The following is a 24007-nucleotide window of genomic DNA, read 5'->3' on the forward strand; positions in this document are numbered from 1 at the left end:
CAGAAACACCGTTTACCTTCCCGCCGGAGTTATCTACTTGCACTTTGACGTGCTTTTGAACTGCTAGGTTGGCAGGAGCAGGGACCGGGCAACAGGAGCTCACCCCGTCACGGGGATTCGAACCGCCGGCCTTCTGATCGGAAAGTCCTAGGCTCTGTGATTTAACTCACAGCTCCACCCGCGTCCCTCTAGCCAGGAGTGGCATGTAGCTAACCAGATCAAGCTACATGATGATTCCACAAAGCCAGTTCAGGGTGAGGGCATTGCTTCCTGCCCTTACTCTTAGTGGGCAAATTCTTTTTACCTCTGTTCACTGTCCATCTCCCAGCGAGGCATTTTTATTATTTTTTACACATATTTGGTTAATTCCTAATTGTAGTAGAACCTGCTAAAGCCCATTTCATACAAAGAAGGAGCAGTATGATGGAAATGTAACTGGTGATGTGTTGTGCGCAGTGGCATGGTACCTAGTCCAGTGATATTCACCCTGCCTCTGCAAACATATACACGCCTTTTCTTGCTCTGCCGAAATCCCCCAGATCTCTATGACAGCCTCTGTACATGAACCGCATACTAAATGAAGCATCCTCCGTGCACTGTAACACTGTGTGCTGGTCCCGGGGGTAAGGTACCGTGAGTGTAGCAGAGTCCACACGAAGCGGGGCGAGGTCCGATGCAGAGAGACGGGCGGGGAACAGGAACGCTGGAACAGAAGGCTGAGCAGGTAACAGGAACACCGGATGGTCGGGAACAGGAGGCCGAGCAGGGAACAGGAGTACTGGATAGTCAGGAACAGGAAGCCGAGCAGGGAACAGGAGTACCGGTTAGTCAGGAACAGGAGGCCGAGCAAGGATCAGGATCACAGGAAGGTCCGAAGCCAACAACGACGTTGCTCCCGCAACCTGGGGCTGGGATGAGTGGGCTTTTATCCTCTTCTAAGGTCAGGGGCGGTCCCGACCCCCAGGAGCCCCGCCTACTCTGGCCTTAAGGCGAGCACTCCTCCTGGGGGCAACTAGTTCCCTTCGCCTCTCTGCCCTAAGCCTCTGCAGATCAGGAGAGGCCGAAGGGTTACTGGGCCCTGGAGGAGGCTCACCTGTGGCCACTGAGTCATCAGGCTCCTCTGGGGCCAGGAGGACTTCACCTGGGGCCAGCTCCTGCTGCACTGCCACAGGTGCAGGCTCTTCAGCCTCTAGGCCTTGCCCCAGTTCAGCCGGCCCTGGAGGCGGGGACTCCTGTGCAGGCTGGGATTCCTCTGTTTCATCCTCCGAATCGGAATCCCAGGCCATCACACCATCCCCCCTCCCAGGCCCCCCCCCAACCGAGGGTCTGGACCCGGCTTGCCGGGGTACGTCGCATGGAACTCTCGGAGGCAGGCAGGTGCGTGGACGTTGGCCGCTGGTTCCCAGGAACGGTCCTCCGGTCCGTACCCCTTCCAGTCAATGAGATACTGTAGCTTTCCCCTGCGGTATCGGGAGTCCAGGATGCGTTCCACCTCGTACTCAGGCTCTCCCCGAACCAACACTGGCTGCGGTTGGGGACGGTTCGGGTGGAACTCGTCGGGTGGGGCCACAGGACTCAAAAGGGACCTGTGGAAGACCGGGTGAACCTTCAGGGTTGCGGGTAACCGGAGACGGAATGCCACAGGAGAGACTTGGTCCACGATAGGGAACGGGCCGGTGAAGCGGGCGTCCAACTTCCGCGAAGGTCGAGAGGGGTGGAGATGGCGAGTGGAGAGCCAAACCAGGTCACCGACGCGAAGTTCCGGCCCCACCTGGCGGTGGCGGTCGGCCTGGGCTTTGTACGCTTCCTTGGCCTGGTGCAGTTGCTCCACCAAAAGCTGTTGCTGGGACTGGAGCTCTTGAAGCCACTCCGTCACTGCCGGGACCGCGGATGCCGGCAGCACCTCTGGAAACAGCCGTGGATGATAACCATAGCTGGCCTGGAACGGGGTCTGCTGGGTGGACGCATTCACCGCGTTGTTATAGGCGAACTCCGCCAATGCCAGGTGGTCGACCCAGTCATCCTGCTGGTAGCTGCAGTAACACCGGAGGTACTGCTCTAGCACCACGTTCGCCCGTTCCGTCTGGCCATCGGTCTGTGGGTGGTAGGCTGACGAGAGGCAGACCTCTGTCCCGAGGGTCTGGTGTAATGCTCGCCAGAACCGGGATGTGAACTGAACGCCCCGGTCGGACACCACGCGCTCAGGTAGTCCATGCAGGCGGAAGACATGCTGAAGGTACAGCTGCGCCGTTTCCTTGGCTGTGGGTACAGATGGACAGGGAGCGCAGTGTACCATCTTGGTGAAATGGTCGGAGAAAACCAGAAGGCAGGTACAGCCACGAGACGAGGGTAATTCCACTATAAAGTCCAACGAAACCGTGTGCCAAGGGCGCGGTGGAACTGGCAATGGCTGAAGTAGGCCGGGGGGTCGCCCGGTAGGACCCTTGGCGCGACGGCAGACATCACAACCAGCAACGTAGCGAGCCACGTCAGCCTTCAGGCGGGGCCACCAAAACTCCCGACTGACCAAATGGGTGGTCCGATACCGTCCAAAGTGCCCCGCTGCTGGGGCATCATGGGCCATCCGGAGAACCTCCAGCCGTAGTGGCCCTGGCGGGACGTACAGACGACCGTGGTGCAGCAGCAGGCCCTGATGCAGGACCAGCCCCGGATATTGTGGACTGGACCCTTCAGCCAGCTCCCGGAGACGATCCTGGGCCCAAGCGTCGACCCGCTGCTGTTCCCGCACCCGAACCTGCAGTGGCTGCGCCTCCTGGGTGGCCAGGAATGCAGCCGGAGGTAGAATCGTGGTGGGTTCTGCTTGCTGTACCGTGTCTGCGTTGTCTTCAGGTTTCCGGGACAGAGCATCCGCCTTCTGATTCTGAGAGCTAGGGATGTAGCGGATCCGAAACTGGAACCGGGAAAAGAACAACGCCCACCGGATCTGTCTTTGGTTCAGCTTGCGGGTGGTCTGGAGGTACTCCAGGTTCCAGTGGTCGGTTCTCACCTCCACCGGATGTCGTGCCCCCTCAAGATGGTGGCGCCAGACCTCGAAGGCTACCTTGATGGCCAGTAGTTCCCGCTCCCACACAGTATAGTTACGCTCCGCTGGGAGGAGCTGGCGGGAATAGAAGGCGCAGGGTAAAAGTGGCGCTTCCGGTCCATGCTGCTGAGACAAGACGGCACCGAGAGCCGTACTGGAGGCGTCAGTCTCTACCACAAAGGGTCAAGAAGGATCCGGATGCTGCAAGATTGGCGCTCTCTGGAAACAGGCCTTCAACCCTTGAAACGCCTCCTCCGCCTCCTTGTCCCAGGAAAACGGCGTCTTGGGGCGCAGTAGTCGGGTCAACGGGGTGGTGCGGTGAGCATAGTCCGCAATGAAGGTTCGGTAATAGTTGGCGAACCCCAGGAAACGCTGTAGGTCCTTGCGGTTCCGAGGTGCCGCCCATTCTCGAACCGCTGCCACCTTCCCAGGATCCATCTGCACCCCACCTGGTGAGAGTCGGTGACCCAGGAAGTCCACTGACCGCTGATGAAACTCGCACTTGCTGAGCTTTGCATACAGACGATGCTCGCGCAAGCGCTGCAGCACGGTCCGGACATGGCCTTCGTGGCACGCCGGGTCACGGGAGTAAACCAGAATGTCATCCAAGTACACCACCACATACTTGTCTAGCAAGTCCTGGAACACGTGGTTGATGTACCGTTGGAACACAGCAGGCGCGTTGCACAAACCAAAGGGCATAACCAGGTATTCGAACTGTCCGTACCGGGTCCCAAATGCGGTCTTCCACTCATCCCCGGCGCGGATCCGAATCAAATTGTAGGCACCCCGGAGGTCTAGCTTGGTGAACACCTGCACCCCTTGCACCCGCTCCAGTAACTCCGAAATAAGGGGCAAAGGGTACCGGTCCGGGATGGTGATTTTGTTCAGGGCCCGGTAATCATGGCAAAGGCGGAGCTCCCCACATTTCTTTTTAACAAAGAGCACTGGCGCAGCAGTGGGCGAGGTAGAAGGCCTAATGAACCCACGCTCCAGGTTCTTGCGCAAGAAGTCCTGTAAAGCCTCGCGCTCTGGCTCGGTTAACGAGTATAAGCGACTCACCGGTAGAGGCGCTCCGGGCTGGAGGTCTATGCCACAGTCAAAGGACCGATGCGGCGGTAGCTGGTCTGCCCCCCATTCCTCAAACACGTCGTGATAGTCCCGGTATTCAGCGGGGAGCGTTGCAGCAACCTCCTCAGTGGGCGCAGCTGCTAGCATCTCAGTCTCAGCAGGAGAACTGGGGTCTGGGAAGTGTACAGTCCGTTTGACCCAGTCAATCCGCACATTGTGAGCCTCCAGCCAGTCCATCCCAAGCACCAGGGGGAACCGGGGCATGGAGGCAATATCCAGAGTTCGCATCTCACGGTGCTGCTGGAGGCACAGGACCAGGGGCTGGGTCTCCTGAGTGACGGCACCCGAACGCAGGGGCCGTCCGTCGATTGCCTCCGCCTGCACCGGTTCTGGCTTGTTCCGCAGTGGCACCCGATGCTGGGCAGCAAAAGCAGCGTCCATATAAGAGCGGGTTGCACCCGAATCCACCAGCGCATGGGTAAGAATCCATGGCCCCCCTGGAGGGTATAGATGTACCGGAACCATAAGGTGTTGTAATTCAATTGGTGTGGCCCCATTCTGTGCTGTTTGGGACCCCCGGTAGCCAGGGCCATCAGCTACTGGGGTTTGGTGGTTTCCCTGCGGCTGGCGTTTCTCAGGACAGGACCTTGCATAGTGTCCGCTTCCGCCACAATAGAGACAAAGATTCCCCTCCCGACGCCGCGACTTCTCTGCGGGGGAGAGGCGTGGCCGCACTGCCCCAAGCTGCATAGGTTCCTCCAATGACTTAGCTGGGCCCGTGGGGCTGCTGGTCGACACTGGGGCCAAGAACTGGAGGTGCTGGCGGTCCCGAGCCTGACGCCGGTCCTCTAGCCGATCGTCAATCTGTAGACTCCATTGGATAAGGGTGTCTAGCGTGGTGGGGCGTTCCATCATGGCCAGCTGGTCCAGTATCTCATCTGAAAGCCCCTCGAGATACTGGTCCCGGAGAGCCGAGTCGTTCCAGGTCAAGTCCTGTGCCAGCAGCCGGAATTCTGTGGTGTATGCGGCCACCGTGGACTTGCCCTGTCTCAACCGCCGAATCGCCCGGTTGGCTTGACTCCCTTTCTGGGGGTTGCCAAACGCGGCCTCCAAACGATTGCAAAACCCCGTATAGTCTGCCAGCAAGGGGGAGTCTTGCCTGAGTAGCGGCAACGCCCACTTGGCCGCCTGGTCCTTTAACAAACTAATCAAAAAGTGCACCTTGGTGCGGTCGTCAGGAAAGTTCCGGGCTCGCCCCTGAATATATAGCTTGGCCTGGGCCAGGAACATAGGAAAGCTGGCCGGGGCTCCATCAAATTTCTCAGGCAAAGCCACTGGGTACTTGCCAGGAGTCGGGGCGTCGGCCCCAGGAGCCGGTAGGGCTTCTAAGCGTTGCTGAAGTGCCACGACCGCGTCACTGAGCTGCTGCACGGTGTGAGTTAAGGCCTGGTTCTCCTGGGCCAAAGTCACCAGTGCAGCCGCCTGGTCCTCCATGGCCTCTGGCTCTTCCCGAACGCACCCCTACGAAGGGGGAGTGCGGGAGTAGGCGGGAGCAAACTGTGCTGGTCCCGGGGGTAAGGTACCGTGAGTGTAGCAGAGTCCACACGAAGCGGGGCGAGGTCCGATGCAGAGAGACGGGCGGGGAACAGGAACGCTGGAACCGAAGGCTGAGCACCTAACAGGGAACAGGAGGCCGAGCAGGGAACAGGAGTACTGGATAGTCAGGAACAGGAAGCCGAGCAGGGAACAGGAGTACCGGTTAGTCAGGAACAGGAGGCCGAGCAAGGATCAGGATCACAGGAAGGTCCGAAGCCAACAACGACGTTGCTCCCGCAACCTGGGGCTGGGATGAGTGGGCTTTTATCCTCTTCTAAGGTCAGGGGCGGTCCCGACCCCCAGGAGCCCCGCCTACTCTGGCCTTAAGGCGAGCACTCCTCCTGGGGGCAACTAGTTCCCTTCGCCTCTCTGCCCTAAGCCTCTGCAGATCAGGAGAGGCCGAAGGGTTACTGGGCCCTGGAGGAGGCTCACCTGTGGCCACTGAGTCATCAGGCTCCTCTGGGGCCAGGAGGACTTCACCTGGGGCCAGCTCCTGCTGCACTGCCACAGGTGCAGGCTCTTCAGCCTCTAGGCCTTGCCCCAGTTCAGCCGGCCCTGGAGGCGGGGACTCCTGTGCAGGCTGGGATTCCTCTGTTTCATCCTCCGAATCGGAATCCCAGGCCATCACACACTGCTTTTTGTTGTCGGGAACTGGGACACACACACAAAAAGCCATAACAAAACATATCCCATGTTGTTGGAAGTATTCGTTAAGATCAATAGAGTTGGAGATAGGGACAGGGCCGTCTTACCCATAGGCGGTAGGGGTGCGGGGCACCCGGGCGGTGGGCTCTCAGGGATGCCAGGCTGAGAGTCTGGGACCCAAGAGTTGAGTCCGGGGAAGAGCCCACCTGCCAGTCATAGCGCCGCGGCGGGCTCTTCTGCTGCAGGTGGCTCTATGCCACGAGTTCTGGGGCGACTGAGCCAGTGAGATGCTGGCCGGCTCCACCCTCCTGAGTGCCTGGGACTGGGCAACTGTGGGGGGCGCTGGATGGATCTTTACACCCCGGTGCTGCATATGCTTAAGACAGCCCTGGATAGGGAACAGTTGAAGCAGAGCAGAATGTGGGTGCCACAGCGTGTTCAGTGACCCCTTAACACTTTGCCAATCTAGCATACAGCATGCTTTGGCTAATTTAGGTTGGTGAAGTACACTTCCCCGTAGTGGTTGCAGTCAGTGGACTAGAGGGACTAGTCGAGTCCCCTAAATGTTCACCTGGTGCCTCCTTCCTAAAGCCTGAGAGGATTCTGCTTGGCTTAGAGAGGGAGGCCAATGCTCCGACAGGGTCCAAGAGCCCTCCGGCCACATAAAGCCCTAAACTGCCTAAATTGGCTCCCAGTATGTTTCCAAGCACAATTCAAAGTGTTGGTGCTGACCTTTAAGGCCCTAAACGGCCTGGGTCCTGTATACCTGAAGGAGCGTCTCCACCCCCTTCGTTCAGCCCAGACGCTGAGGTCCTGCACCGAGGGCCTTTGGTGGTTCCCTCCCTGCGAGAAGTGAGATAACAGGGAACCAGGCAGAGGGCCTTCTCGGTAGTGGCGTCCACTCCCATCAGATGTCAAAGAAATAAACAACAATCAGACTTTTAGAAGACATCTGAAGGCAGCCCTTTTTAGGGAAGTTTTTAATGTTTGATGTTTTATCATGTTTTTAATATTCTGTTGAGAGCCACCCACAGGGCAGGGTATAAATAAATTATTATTATTATTATTATTATTATTATTATTATTATTATTATTATTATTATTATTATTAATAATAATAAAGTTAAAAACCTCTCATATCAGTGCCTACAAAGCAGGTATAATCAAAAGTGTGGCTGAGCCCTGAATGTCATAGCAATGTATTAAATAATCCCAATTGAATGAAAAGCCATTAAAAAAATTAGAAAAATGAGAACATGCCAATCATCCCAATATCTTTCTGTGTATTGGGCAAGGTGGGAAATACTGATATTAGATTATATTTCTGAAAAACAAAAGGCTGTAGACTTAGCTGGAGATCCAGGGAAAGGAGTCAGATTATACTTTGTAGCCCCTCTGGGGTTATGGTCTTGTGGTTCAGTCCTCACCTAATGAGGACTGGTGCTCATAGAACTCCTTGCATCAAGCAGTAATCTAATTTTGTGGTTTCAAAATTAGCCTCTGCCCCTCCCAGCTCCACTAGACAAGTCATGGCAACCGCCATCTGTTTTCACATGTTATTCATCAGCACCTCAGCTGAAAAAGAAAAGAAAAGAAAGAAAATAGAAAAAGGAACCCGATTCACCTTTCCTTGCACCTTGTCCCTTGCAGAAGGGCACTGGGAAGAAATGAAAAAGAGGCATCAGAATGTCAGAGATGGATTTTGTAGGCAGTAACAGATGGGCATGCAAGCAATGTATGTCTCAAAATTCCAAGTACCAGAGAAATCCCTGTGGAACAAAGATCAGAGGAACAGTGAATGCAAGGAGTGGGAATCTGCCCTAGTGCAGCTCACTCACACCCCAGGCTTTACCCATTTGTAGACAGGTCTCGGGAATGTTCAGAAAGGGAGCCAAGTGCAAATGTGCACTAGAAGTTTGTCACCATCCCGTTTCCCCTTTCAGAGGAATGAGGCTCTTTCCTGCTTCTCGAGAGGTTGCTGTAAAGATCCTGTTTTCCATCTTGTTCCTTTCTTTGGTCAAAATGGTCAGAAACACGTGTTGAATCTCTTTCCCCCATGAGGAAGTGTTAGCAACATTTGGGCCTTTATAATTTAGGAAGGGAAAGCTAGATATTGATAAAATAGACAAATCCGCCCCTATCTCTCATTATACTAGCACCCAAACAAAGCTGAATGTTGTAAGATTCGAGACAGACACTAGATAGTACTTCTTTTCGCAGCACACAGTTAAACTATGGAACTCATTCCTACGGGAGGCTGTGATGTCCACCAATTTGGGTGGCCTTAAAAAGGAATTTAGAGAAATTCATGGAGGAGAATTCTATCAGTGGCAACTAGTCATGATGGCTGTGTACTGCTTTGAGGTTTTTGCTGTTTCACAATCAAGCGGTATATGGGTTTTTTATATATAAAAAAAATCTATCAGAAATAAATACGTCCAGTATAGGAAGCAATATGATAGAGTCATGGGAACAGAGCTCTGAAGTAGATGAGCCTTTGGTCTGGTCCAGCAAAACTTCCTGTGTTCTTAGGATTGTTATGGATGAACTTGAAGGCAGCATGAGGTTTATGGCCATTTTGACCCTTTTGCGTGTGAAGACCCCCAAACCCCCTCCAAAATAAATCACACAGGAAACAGAATATTTGTTTAGGATTTTTGGCATTAATTTGGCCACAACTTTATTGTTTACAGCATGTGAGTGGTTGCTTAGGCATTGGTTCGGACTACCTGAACCTGCACTGGCAGGAACAGGACTGACAACTGGCACCTCCAGAGGTCAGTAAGGGAAAACATACTGGGGGAGCACAGAGGCGGATTTCCTCCTCTTAGTTCACCCCAGATGCTCCCAGGAACTCTGGCATGGCCCTACCCCTGAGAGGGGATCAGACAGAGCAAATCAAGCCCCTGGATTCCTTTAACGGAATTCCCTAGCAGCAGCAAAAAAATTGAGGGGCAGGCACAGCCAATCCATAATCCCCTCCACCAAAGAACGAACCAATGCCTAACTGCCAACCTTACAAAGTTGTGACGATTTGCTACACGGTAGGCAAAAACCAAATGGCACCAGCCAATCAGCCAAGTGGCAGAATTCCTACTGGGCCCCTGCTCCAAAAACAGACGACCCCTAGACAGGCATAGCAAGGTCAAAAACACAACCTAAAATTATAGGGAGGGAGGGTGGGAGATCCGCTGCACGATGCGAAAGATGAAGTGCTTCGCCACATGCAGCCCCTTAAATAGCCCCTTATGTGCCAATCAAAACCCAACCGACAGAAATCTGCCCCAGTAACAAAGGGGCGACCAATGAGGCAAGGAGGTCATGCAAACGGGCCCACCCCAGCAACAAGAAGGCAGTTTGGTGATCTCACTGCAACACGTGGCTCTCCATGATTTGGAGGACACGATTTCTCAAGTCAGTGACTCTATAACCTTAAGTCGGGCATAGGCAAACTCAGCCCTCTAGATGTTTTGGGACTACAACTCCCATCATCCCTAGCTAACAGGACCAGTGGTCAGGGATGATGGGAGTTGTAATCCCAAAACATCTGGAGGGCCGAGTTTGCCTATGCCTGCCTTAAGTGTTAGTCTCTAGGATGAAGGTAGCTTTTGGTCAAGAGTTCTCTGCCACGTCCCCAAAGCACTCCAGTCATTCCTATCTTATCCAGATAGGATCTGAGCTCCTGTTACATTCCTTCAGCAGCAGAATTCCCTCCGTATTTATTTATTATTATTTTTTGCAAGGAGAGGAGATTTAGTGGCTCAAAGGAATTCAAAAGTGATCGCTTGTTTTGTTCTCCTTCCCCATGTGTCCCCGATCTTGTCTTCTGCAAATGCAATAACAGATTGTACAGCCAAAACAAGTGAGTGAGTCAACAACAACATCTTGAAGGAACCATCAGGGAAGCTTAAAAAGCTGTGCAGCATTAGTAACTATCCAGTTAAACCTGATTTCTCACTTATCCCTGTAAGGCTGGGGGGGGGGGAGCGTTTCCATACATGAATGTGCTTAATATGCAGACACAATCCTTGGGGTCCTCACCACATCCTGTGTATAGTTTCAACACAAAGAGGAAGCAGATTAACATCAAAAGCTCTCCCGAATGGCTGTGGCCAGCAGGACTTTTGTATGGATGGGAACAAGAAGGCTCCAGGGAGCCTGTATTAGCAATTTGAAAATTGTTCTCATATAAAGCCCTGGTTTGAATCCAGCTAGGATCAGGTCAATTCGCATCACATGTTTTCACGCGGTTATCAACTCTGCCACAAAATTCCGCATCCCAGGCATATTCTGCCCACACATGACATCCTGTCTATTGGCTAGCAATGCTGCATGTACTAGTGCGCATCACCACATCCCCCAGAGCTGCTAACCACAGAGAGTGGGCTGAAGAGGATTCACAGACAAGGGATGTGCATCCATGCTCTGGACTGGCAAAGCCAATCATCCGAAAGCTAAGCTGATGATTGATTAGTGATCAATAAATAGAGAGGGTGTAAAGTGGGCCTCCTTAAGTGACAGGGAATAAAACAGGCATGTCCAAAGTCCATCTCAGGGGCCACTGAGAGCCGGTGTGGTGTAGTGGTTAAGAGCGGTGGACTCGTAATCTGGGGAACTGGGTTCGCGTCTCCGCTCCTCCACATGCAGCTGCTGAGTGACCTTGGGCCAGTCACACTTCTCTGAAGTCTCTCAGCCCCACTCACCTCACAGAGTGTTTGTTGTGGGGGAGGAAGGGAAAGGAGATTGTTAGCCGCTTTGAGACTCCTTAGGGTAGTGATAAAGCGGGGTATCAAATCCAAACTCTTCTTCTTCTTCTAATCTGGCCCACCAGTCGATCTAAAATCCAGTCCCCATGGTAGTATATGTCCTGGGGTAAAATCATAAAAAAAAACCTCAGCAACTTCAACAACTATGGTCGGTCCTCACGCATGTTCACTTCATCAAATCTGGCCCTCTTTGAAAAAAGTTTGGGCACCCCTGGAATAAAAGATCAGGGTGATGTATTCCTTACTGAGCTCTTCTGTTTCATTTTTTGCGTAGGTTGTTGTTCATTCCATTCCACCCACTCCCTCCAAAGCACTTTTATGTAGTCATGTTGGTTTGCAGGACTGTTATTGATTTACTGTCCAAGGGCAGCTTGCCATTTCTGATGGGCTCTTTGCTTTAAAAACCAACCCTATAGAAAGCCAATATATATGCAGGCACTCTCCATTTTTTCTTTTTCTTTTGCTGCACTACCCTGTCATGAGACAAGAGCAAGTATGGTCATCCAAGTCGTCAATCTCGGTTGGAACCACATATGGTTCACAAAATTATCTAACTATTAGGCACAGCATTTTGAAATTTGGACTGGTGCCTGATATTCATAACTCCTACAACACTTTTAGATTGACTGACTGATTGATTGATTGATTGATTGATTGATTGATTGATTGATTTACCACCACTTCATTTAATAAAACAAACCCAGTTTGCATTTACACTGTTTATTGGGATTAGGGGGATTTGTAGACCATCTTATTCAATGGGTAGCTTTTTGCAGGAGGTCCTAAGCTAGGGCATCCCCAAGAGATGGCTTGGGTTATGGGATGGGATATAAACGTGTCCCTGTGCCGTCATGGGCAAATCATATGCAAATCACCATGAATGAAAAAGAAATCCTGTGGGGCCCTAAGTCAGTTGTGTTTTTAATCATCTTTCCTCAGTCAAGTACAGCATAAGCTGAGAACCCCTATTAAAGGGAAGAATAAATAGTTAACCTACTGCATACCCTCCAACATTTCTCTGATGAAAATAGGAACGTCCTATTCAACAACAACTTTATTATTTATACCCCTCCCATCTGACTAGGTTGCCCCAGCCACTCTGGGTGACTTCCAACATATATAAAAATATAATAAAACATTTTTTTTTACACTTCCCTTCAGAAGTCTTATAAAGGTGGTATAGTTACTTATCTCCTTGGCTTGGGCATAACTCCAGACCCTCCAACATTTCTCTGATGAAAATAGGGACATCCTACCAGATTTTTAGAAGACATCTGCAGGCAGCCCTGTTTAGGGAAGCTTTTAATGTTTAATAGACTATTGTATTTTAAAATTCTGTTGGAAGCGGCCCAGAGTGGCTGGGGAAACCCAGCCAGATGGGCGGGGTATAAATATTAAATTATTATTATTATTACCCTTCAACAATTCTCCAAGGAAAACAGGGATATCCTAAGGAAAAGCAGGAGAATCTGGGGTCAAATCAGGAACTGGGACAGCATCTGTAAATCTGGGACTGCCCCTGGGAAATAGGGATACTTGGAGGGTCTGCTAATGATGTTATAATCAATACTCCACCAGGACTCAAGTTTAGACACATCAGTTATGGGTGGTTTTGGGGATCAGCTTTCTGCTGTGTGTCATCCTGTACCCATTTTGCTTTCCTCTGAAGAAACGCCATTTACAAGTAAGAACAAAACTAAAAAGTGAGAGTCAGGATGGGTTGCGTATAATAGAGGGATTGCGGCATGTAAGAGAATGTCACATTCAAGTGCCTTCAGGCTTGTACTTAGAATCTAAACTAAAAATAGCTGTTTCTGTTTGACCTGCAAACCCAAATTCTGCAAATTAAACAAAGCATGCAAATGGCATTGCATAAATATACCAATTTGCGTTCTTTGTTTGGATTGCAGAACATTTGCCAAGAACTGTACGGTGGCGGACACAAAAGAATGGTTGGGAGGAATTAAGGGCAAACTACTAGGCTTGCCGATCGGAAGGTCGGCGGGTCGAATCCGATTGATGGGGTGAGCTCCCGTTGCTTGGTTCCAGCTCCTGCTAACCTAGCAGTTCGAAAGCACATCAAAGTGCAAGTAGATAAATAGGTACTGCTCCAGCGGGAAGGAAAATGGTGTTTCCGTGCACTGCTCTGGTTTCGCCAGAAGCGGCTTAGTCATGTTGGCCACATGACCCAGAAAAACTCTGTGGACAAACGCTGGTTCTCTCGGCCAGTAAAGCGAGATGAGCGCCGCAACCCCAGAGTCATTCGTGATTGGACTTAACCGTCAGGGGTCCTTTACCTTTACCTTTTTACATGTTACACACAAATGCATGTGCAAAGCCTTTCTCTCAGGAAAAGCCAGCCTGTTTCCCCCTGAAACTCTCCTCAGCTGCTCCCCCCCCCAGCAGCAGATTTAGATTTACCTTGCAAATTGCCTTCTTGCGGTTCCCTCACTGCAAGAAGCCAAGTTACAGAGAACCAGGCAGAGGGCCTTCTCGGTAGTGGCACCCACCCTGTGGAACACCCTCCCACCAGATGTCAAAGAGAACAACAACTACCAGACTTTTAGAAGACCTCTGAATGCAGCCCTGTCTAGGGAAATACTATTGTATTTTAATATTTTGTTGGAAGCCGCCCAGAGTGGCTGGGTATAAATAATAAATAATAAATTATTTATTATTATTATTATTATTAGATTCACCCTCTTCATTGCTAATTTATGCAGGACATAAGTTTAAGATGAGTGGATGAGCATGATCATCCGACAGTCAATTATTGATTGGCATCCATGGAAATCCTGCACTCACTGCATTTCAGTCATATGATAAATACACCGCGAGTTGGACCTGCAGTTTAAAAAACCATAGAGAGCCAATGTGGATTGTGGTTGGCATGCCAGACCAGAGCCTGAGGGATCAGGGTTCGAATCTCCACTCGGCCATGAAGCTCACTGGGTGACCTGGGGCCAAGCGCACCCTCTCAGTCTTACCTACCTCACAGGGTTCTTGTGGGGATTGAAAGAGGATGGGGAGAACCATGTATGCCAGTGTAAGCTCCTTAGAGAAAAAGGTGGGGTGTAAAAAACCAGACCCATAGCCAGCATAAATAGGTTGGGCTTCCTCAATTAAAGCAGAGCTCAATAGCTTACGTCAATGGGTCCCATCCCCCCCCCCGCCCAGACATCCTCCTAAAAGGAAGGAAGGAAGGAAGGAAGGAAGGAAGGAAGGAAGGAAGGAAGGAAGGTTTTCTGCAGTGATACCAGGGCAGGAATGTGAACTGGCTTCATCTGCTCAGAGCAATATCGTATATCTGAGAATCACTTAATATAAACTGTCAACTTGGACTAAGATTAATTCCCCAATGTTTGGCAGCAAATGGATTAAATAGAGGGGGGGGTAATCAAAGGGTATAGACCAGAAAGCAAGCATATATTTGAAATATATGGGGGGCAAATATCCAGGGACAGCTTTCAAATTTCTAGAAGTGGTTTTTGTTTTTGTTTTTTGTTTTTTAAAGAGTCACTAAAAAGATGTTAATTTTTTGTGTGGCGCGTGGGTAGCTACGCACTTCCTGTTCTGTTCTCCTGAACAGAGAAAGCGGGTTAATGACCAGAAATTACACAGCATCAATCTTCTCATTTCACAGAGAGACGCAGCATGGAAAATTCCATTTCTCCCCTTGTGCAAATCTCTTGCCAACAGCCCCCAAGGGATCCCAGAGTCTCCAAATATAATAAAACAATCAACCTGTAGTTTTAATTGACTCAGCGAGTTCCTTAATCCTCCTCCTCACCACACACACACACACACACACACACACACACCAGTTCCCTTCCAAAAGGAAATATTCTCGCTTGAATTAATAATAAACTTGCCCTCATGATTTGTAGATATATGATGTGTTGATTAAAGCCATTCCTTCCCGTGCTACAAATTGGCCAGCTTAACTTGTAGCATTCTGCATTTCACTATGAAGGAGTAAAATAGGACATGAGCTGTGCTACATCTAGAGAAAGCCACTGGAAACAGTTGCAAACTTTTATCTGCTTATCTGGGAGAAAAAACACCACAGATATATTGGGTCTTGCTTCTGAGTAGACGTGTGTAGGACTGAGCTGTTAATGGATTGAGTTCACAGTTTGGGAATTTCTCTTTGAAAACAGTAGCAGACCCTTGTTTCAGACCCTCTAACTATCCCTATTTTCCAGGGACAATCCCGGATTTACAGAAGTCCCGGTTTCTGATTCAATCTCAGAATGTCCCGCTTTGACATCTGAAGGGGAGGGTGTTCCACTATTTTCATGGGATAAATGTTGGAGGGTATGGAGTTATGCAACCCCTGACCCAAGAAGATAGGTAACTATACAACCTTTAGAAGACATCTGAAGGCTGAGGCAACCCAGTCAGATGGGTGGGGTATTATTATTATTATTCCTATTTTCATCGGAGAAATATTGGAGAGTATGTTGTTTGCTTTAAGAGTGTTTTATACCAACTTTCAAATTAAGAAAAAAGGAAAGTTTACCACAGAAGAGACCGCTAGACTATGTGGATCTTTGATCTAATCCAGCAGGGCTTTTCTTACATTCTTATGTGAAAGCCATGAGAAACATAATATTAACTAAATTAAGGCAGCATTAAAAACCACCCAACAAAAAGAAATGTAACTTTAAATTATATTTAAGTTTAAAAGCCGGGCCGGCGGGTGGGGATGGGAATGAATGAAAGAATAGGTTTTCCTGTCAGGCAACCCTGTGCCACAAGTGTGGTGCCACAACTGAGATGTCCTCCTCAGTCATGGACCATGGTCAGCCTTAGATGGCAGGGCCGGCCAAAAGATGATCTCTAAAGCAGATCTTAAAGTCACAGGCCAACCTCACCCCTCCTTCCCCATGAGGAAAAAAAGACATTAGATAATAATGGAATGCTGGGAAGAAGTGACTAGAATAGATTAATCACGCTGTGATATATGATAGGGTTGCCATAATTAGAAAAGGGAAAATCTGGAAACAAAAGTTGTTAAGTTTTTTTTGCCAAAGTTTGCAACAATTCACCCAAAAACCAACACTTTTGAAAATTCCACCTGGACACCGTTTTTGACGGACAAATCCCGGCTATGTCCAGGAAATTCTGGACATATGGCAGCCCTAATATATGTTAATGTATAATGACGTTGTGTTATAACTTAGGACCCTTTAATAATTTCCTGGGGTTTATTTACATGGCCAAACTAAACTTAAGGAATTGGTATGGAACTGAAAACCTGCCCATATGTTAGCAGCCCAAAACTGGAAGAACAAAACTACTGGCTAGTTCAAGTTTAGAAAGTGGCAGAAATGCATCAACTAACAGAGTTGGTTTGACTATGTGATGGAAGAAAAAAAGAGGGGAAATGTTAGAAGTTAATGGTCACCATTGATTGAATTGATGAAAAATGGATATAACATTGATAATAATGACAATAATAGATTCTTCGTATGGTAAGAGTATATTGTCAGCCCTATATTGATTGGCATTGAGTGTGGATATAGATACACAGACAGAGAGACAGACAGAGAGAGATTTGGTATTAACATTTATTTATAAGTGTTAATGGAGTATTGAGGTGTTGAAATTACAGTGGTACCTCGGGTTAAGAACTTAATTCATTCTGGAGGTCCGTTCTTAACCTGAAACTGTTCTGAACCTGAGGTACCACTTTAGCTAATGGGGCCTCCCGCTGCCGCCGCCGCGCAATTTCTGTTCTCATCCTGAAGTACCCAAGGTACTATTTCTGAGTTAGCGGAGTCTGTAACCTGAAGTGTCTGTAACCTGAAGCGTCTGTAACCCGAGGTACCACTGTATTTTACACACCTTAGCTTGCAGGGACATTGCATCCTATTACCTTCCCTGTCCAATAGAAAACCTTAAAAATTGAATCACGCTAGCGGGTTGTCTCTGTTGCTTTTTCCCTCAGGAGCCCCCAGGTGACGGCGGTGACGACGGCGGCAGGAGCATCAGCAAAGTGACAGAGCCCCTCCCGCAGACCTGAAATGCTCTGTCTCCATGAGGAAAAAACTGGCACCGGAACATGATAGCACCCAAGAGAACTACATCTGTCTCCTTTAATTACATCCCGTGTACATATTAGTGAGTGGAAGTGCTTTATGATTTCTATAGCAAAGGCCAGCAAAGCTATAGAAGGCCGGTTGTGCACAAGCACTCTCCCCGAAGTATAGACAGGCAAATTTAAATCATGTACACTGTGATGGGGGTGGGGAGGGAATATCTTTAATTTCCCCAGGGGGGAAAAATAAATATTAAATAGATCAAGACTGTTAAAAGCTCATACACGTTTATAGCTCTGGAGATTTACAATTGTTGTCTGCCTTGCAGAGGACATTCCATCAAATGGCACTGAATCTGTCTGTTTCCATCTTTTGTACTTAAGGTGAGAATTTAAAGCTCTAGCATTTGCAAGCACTTTTGTGCTCACGCACCACTCATGAGTAACCGTGTCCTTGTTTTGTTCAGAACACTAGATGACGTGTGCATAAGTGCTTGCAGGACCTAGGTCCAGAATTGTATCCGCATGATCCATTCAGAGCCACGTCCTTAGGACATGCATTTGATCACAGCATTACATAGCCTAGATTCTGCAAAATCTTAACTATGGGTCAAATTCTAGTCTTGTCTATCATTCCTGCTTATCTCTGCTGTTAACTCCTCTAGGCTGGAGTTTCTCTGGAATTATATCAACAGTGTTTCCAACGCTCACTGTTTTGTCGTGAGTCTTGTATTATCTAGTGTTTCCTCCCCCTCACAGATCCAACTCCAGGAGTCATGAGATTACAGGAGAGTCTTTCCGACGAGATTTAGCCAAAGCTTGAATACGTAAAGCGAGTGTAACCAAAAACCAAATGAGATATATTAAAAGAATATGTTGATACATGCATTTCTAGACAACTCACGAGGCCTAAGACATTCTCTCATATTGTGTGTGTGTGTGTGTGTGTGTGTGTGTGTGTGAGAGAGAGAGAGAGAGAGAGAGAGAGAGAGAGAGAGAGAGAAAATATCATTATTTTTGGCCAAGTCTATACTTTTTAGCTCAGACTCCAGGCCCTCTGAGTTCTATAGGGTTTAATCACATGTATGGATCAAATATGCATAGAATTACAATCATAGTCACATATTAAGGCCTTGACTCTATGGGCAGTTATAGCTGAATAATTCCCATGGAAGTGAATGGGATTTATTCATGAACTTTGTGCATAGGATAACCGCTTCAGAGTTAGCACCAGGATTGGCTCGGTGCCACAATCAACATTTCATTCTTTTAATTCATGCTGATCAGATTTTGAATGGTGCAATGTCTGAATTCCATCAAGATTGACATCTGACCCAGGAGGGGGCGGGTAGCACCTGGCTTGATTGCTCCTGTGCCTTCAGTAGACAGTCGATCTGCAAAAATCAGCAGGTGACATGTTTCTTCATGGCATGGAGATGAACATTGTCCCCTGATTGTGTTTGCCAATCAGTCTGTTCTTTAAAGACACAAGACCAGGTGTTGTTAAAAGAAGAAAGAAAAAAAGCTGGCAATCCTACCAGCAAGCCACTTTATTAATATTTACATATTAAGCAACAACAATATGATCAGATAAGGACAAAAGTGCATTAGCAGGCCACTTCCTTAAAAATAGCCTTATTCAAAAGCTATGACCTTTGCAGTTGAGATTTGAAGCTGATCCAGAATTAAAGTATGATCCTATGCCACAATCTAAATGTACTTTAAAGTTAATTTTCAAAGCAGAAAAAGATGGTATTTTTGGAAGAGAGACAAACTGGTTAGCCATTTAAGCAATATACTTCAGAATGTAATTTTCCAACCCCATGAATTTCAGTCCATAACATCTCTTGGCTTCTCTCTCTCTCTCTCTTTTTAATGGCAATGAGAAAAAGCCTGACTGTTATATTTTCCATAAACAGAAAGTGATTGTCTCTCTGTCTAATATATCCATATCTATCTATGTACTTTTGATGAGAGAGATTTTATTACACGTGAGAAAGAAACAGCCAAGCAAGGATGAAAAGCAAAAAGCAAAAGAACTCTTATGTATGGACATCATCTTGCCTGTTGTAAACCGGAGGTAGAAAATTAAGAGCAGTGGAAGGGCAGCCTAGGTATTCGCTTATGTAAGCAGAAGGTAAGGGAACAATTGGATGTAGCTCTTTGCTGACTCTCGCCCAGTCAACTCCATCCCTTCCAAGCCTGTTCTAAATAGTAGGGTCCCTCGGGGGGGCAGGAAGCTGTTTTATCATTTGAATTGTCTGTTAAAACTGCCATTCACCCCCCGCCCCCCAAATGGCACTGTATAAAATAATAAATATTAATACCTATGATTTAACTGTGTATTTTATAAAATAGGCTTTTGGTGCTATGAAAAGTGATTTGTGAACGTTTTCCTCCTTATCGTACTAGATCCTCTTGTTTACTCTCCGACGTACCGATGGATCCCTGTTGTAATTTTCCTCTGCATTATTTGTATGACAATGTATGCTGCCAATATGCTGTCTTGTGGTTTTATTTAATCTTTATACATGTGTTCCTTGTTATAAGTGTCACCATTTTGTGTTTGTTGAGTCTGCCTATATAGTGCAACATCATATAGTAAGGTAAGGTAAGGTAACCCAAGTGGTGTAGTGGTTAAGAGCGGTGGACTCGTAATCTGGTGAACCGGGTTCGCGTATCCGTTCCTCCACATGCAGCTGCTGGGTGATCTTGGGCTAGTCACACTTCTCTGAAGTCTCTCAGCCCCATTCACCTCACAGATTGTTTGTTGGGGAGGAAGGGAAAGGAGATTGTTAGCCGCTTTGAGACTCCTTAGGGTAGTGATAAAGTGGGATATCAAATCCAAACTCCTCTTCTTCTTCAAACCCAAGGGTGAGCAGTTAACTCATTGTGACTGTTAATTCTACACCAAGGCTTGCACATGATTATTTTCAAATGCTCTGATCCTTAAGAGTGGAGATGTGGAAACTGTGGTCCTCCGAACATTTCTGGACTGCAGTTCTGGCCATTGGCCATTGCTGGCTGGGGCTGATGGGAGTTAAGTCCAACATCTTCTGGACAACTACAGATTCTCCATCGCTGCTTAAGAAAAATACACCAACTTAAGGCTTCCATGAATTGTCCTTAAAAGACAATGGAATGAGATGGACTCTTGGGCATGGGACTTACTTCACCACATGTCTGATCCAGCATGGCAACTCTCATGTTCTTGCCCTTTGCACTAATGCAAGATTCCCACTCCACCCTGGACCAATTGGTCTTTTCTGCACAGTCTAGGGCAAGGGGAGAGCCTGTGACTCTTCAGATGGGCTCCAACTCCCATCACCTTTGACCTTTGGCCATGCTGACTGGGGCTGATACAAGTTGCAGTTGTTGGATAAACTGTTTCCCTCTCTCCAGAGGACATTGAGAACCCTTCGGAACAGGGGTGTCTCAGAATTGTCAGCACTCTCAACGAACAGCTGTTTCTAGAGTTTCTGTGATGGAAAGCCCTGAGAATTTGCCGTTAGTCTATTTCATCCTCTGAGCACTTAAGAGTGTGCCTTGCCCTGTGCCTTGCGATCTGTTAAATACATAGATGCCATTGTGCCATTATCACTGAATAGGGGTTACTCTCCCAAGCTGACTCTCACATGGATGGGTGGGGGAATATACACACTCCAAATAATTAAAACATATATGTATAAACAACAACAATTGTGTAGCGTAGCACCATTTTTTAAGGCCTCACATCAGTTAATTGCATTGCAATCAGAGCCAGCCCTACCATTAGGCAGAGTGAAGTGGCTGCCTCAGGCAGTAATTTTGAGTGTTCTCCACCATCCCCCTCACATGCTGCTGCTGCTGCTGCTGAGACAATAGAGTAGTCCTTTTGGGCTTGCCAAAACCTCCAGCAGTCCATAAGCCTTTCAACAAGCAAAACTAGAAACATCTAGTTAATAATAATAAATTATTATTATTATCTGGCTTTAGAACAGGCTGGGGGCCAGGAGGTCACAAATGTTTAATACCAAATATAATAGGAATGTTCAGCAAAGGAATCCAAATACTGTACATACTCTAGATAATGTCTGAGCAGGCATTCACACTTCAGTGCTACATCGTAAGCACTCTGGGGTGCTACATCGTAAACTTCCATCCCAGGCTGTGTACCTTAAAGCACATTTAAACCACACCCCTCCAAAATAAGTCATGAGAACCGTACTTTACACCTCACAGATCTACAGTTCCCAGCAACCTTAACATACTACAGTTCGCAAGATTCTTTGGTGGGAGAGTGCTTTAAATGTATGGTGTATATGAAGCCTGGTCAAATTCTATTCTGAGACCTCAATGCTCCACTGGCCCACCCGTGCTGATCCCTCCTGCAAATTTGAACCTTCCACCTGTCTATTCTCCCCAGTCCTGTCTGTCTGGTAGTGGGTGACTTAAGAGATGCCTGCCATTTTTAGATTCCCACAATGCCCCAGAGTGATTCGGATGTCAGGGCATTCGCTGGAGAAATTGAAAGGCTGGGTGGTTTGCGTCATCTCTGCAGAGTAGGTTCCAAACTGACTTTCATTTCAATATTTAAACAATTCAAGGCAGCTATTTCATATAAATATAAATGATATAGAAATAGAGATATAGTGTGTGAGAGAGATATAGATATTCCTGCCATGAAAACGGGTGCGAAATATGAACTGGCATTCAAACCTGAAATATACAACTGTGTCCCTAACATTCATACCAAATTGTTCAGTCTTCAAGAGCATTATCCTGTTACAGGTGAATGATTGGAAAGTCAGATGAGCCAGTACAACCAACAGTTGCTCAGCCAAGAAAATGTTTCATAAACTAGCAAGAAGTTGCTGTGTCAATTAGCATCACTTTCCCTTTTCCCACTTTTCTCTGGTGGTGGTTTTGAATATCACTAGCTGAGCACTCCTGCACAGGAGCTGAAGAAGAGGAAAAGAAAAGGAAGGTTTTTAAAAAACGATGCAGTTGGAGAACAGCGCCTTTTGTTGTCACAAACGTCTCAAAACATTCAAAAGATGCTGTGACTCCTTCCTTGCCACAAAGCAATCACAATGTGTGTCCTATCAGGGTGGGGGGGAGTGATTACATTTCCACAGGTGTCAAACACACGAGGGCTCAGAAAACACTGAAGTCCCTGCCACTAGTGTGACACTTTGAGAAAAACCAAATGTTTACTGCACAATAAATTTATGCAGCTGGACACGACCCGCGTTGTGGTCTGAAGGCAAAGGGGCTGCTGAAGTTAAAGGGGGTGGCCCTGAGCAATGTCTGGGTGGGAGACCATGTGTGAGCTCCTTGGAAGAAGAATGGGGAATATATCTAATTTGCACACAATGCACACCATGTAAGTAAGTAATTGGTAACCATTGACATTAGGCTTGTCTGAAGGTCCACATAGTGGACATTCTGTCTTGGACTTGACGGATGCTTGTGGGGACCCATACCTCTGCAGCCATAAAACAGAAGAGAAGCAGCAGAGTTAATGCATCTTACAACTGGCTGCACCCCCGAACTTCTTCCAGGGTCTTTGAAATATATTGTAACATACACTCTAATTGCTAAGAGATGAGAGGGTTCCAGCACAGACCTTGGGTTCTGTTTCTTTGGAATGAACTGGAAGCTGATGGCGTTTCAGTAATAGAAGGCTTATTTACACATATATAGCATGAGATGGGAGGCTCACCGTATCAACACTCCCAACAGATCCTGTTCTCAGATCAGCTGAGGGTGCTTTCAATACCGTAGCTTTGGTTCCTCGCTGAGAACAAGTGAGGTCTCCAACCTGGTTCCAATACTCTCTTTCACACCTTGATGACATCCCCATCAGCCAGGGAAGGGGAGAAGGAGAGGCAAGTTCCCTTTGCAGAACAATTGCCAACTATTATGTTTCTGTGGCAACTCATCACACGTACTTGGCCTTCTCTTTAGCTATGCAAAAGCCCTTCTTCACAGTTTGGCCCCCATAACAGTCTCTCTTCATAACCAGAGTCACAGGGCAGAGTGCAGGGCAACAACCCATTTAGTTCAAGATCAATTTCATTGCAATATATTCTTTGCAATGGATCTTCTAGCAGAGAAAGGAGCACAACTGCAAAATGTCAAAGCCTCTCCCTCTCCCTGCAAAATAGCTGGTGGTTGGGGAGGGGGGCACCCAGAGAGCAAAATGAAACCTGGCTATAGGTCCCATCTAGCCTCATCATAATATTTAACTTTCTAGAAGAACTCTTTACCAGCTGTTAACCACCTTTGGACCAGTTTACTCCATACATGCCAATTATTGTTGGCCTCCATCTGTCTCAAGAGACAATGGAAGATTGCACCATCAAGGGCACTCAGACTGTTGGGAGAGTTACAGCACCTGCTGTGGCTGTAGAGACTGAAACGGAAGAGACATGTTTTGTTGCAGCTGGGGCAGATGAAAGTGTCTGGTTGTGCTGCTGCAGATGCACCATAGCGTTGCTCCTTCCAGTGGTCATTTTTCCTCTGCTCACTGCTATGGAGTGCAATACTGTATATTGTAGGCATGCCAAGTGCCATGTAATGTTCAGCCCATAAGCAAAGATCACCAGTGTTGAAGCAATGATTCTCCAACATCAACTTTGTTGGACTGGTCATGTTGTGCAGATGCCTGATTATCATCTTCCAAAGCAACTACTTTATTCTGAACTTAAAAATGGAAAGTGTAATGTTGGTGGTCAACAAAAGAGGTTTAAAGACTGTCTCAAGGTAAATTTTTTAAAAAGCAGTATAAACACCAACAATTGCCTGTGAGCGCTCCAGTTGGACAACAGCCTTTACCAAAGGTATCATGGGCTTTGAAGA

At 47.8% G+C, this 24007-nt stretch overlaps 1 protein-coding gene across 2 annotated transcripts in view; it reads left to right on the forward strand.

Moving 5' to 3' along the window:
• Positions 1–19719, forward strand: part of CYGB (cytoglobin) — a 55434-nt gene extending 35715 nt beyond the window's left edge. For both annotated transcript variants that reach the window (XM_081185457.1, XM_081185458.1), the window contains exon 4: positions 17075–19719. In XM_081185457.1, the coding sequence (XP_081041583.1) occupies positions 17075–17126 (52 nt within the window). In that variant the 3' untranslated portion in view covers positions 17127–19719. The remainder of the gene's footprint in view (positions 1–17074) is intronic.
• The last annotated feature ends 4288 nt before the right edge of the window (positions 19720–24007 follow it).

This window comes from Podarcis bocagei (assembly GCF_964188305.1).
Source record: "Podarcis bocagei genome assembly, chromosome: 2".
NCBI classification, from domain to species: Eukaryota; Metazoa; Chordata; class Lepidosauria; order Squamata; family Lacertidae; genus Podarcis; species Podarcis bocagei.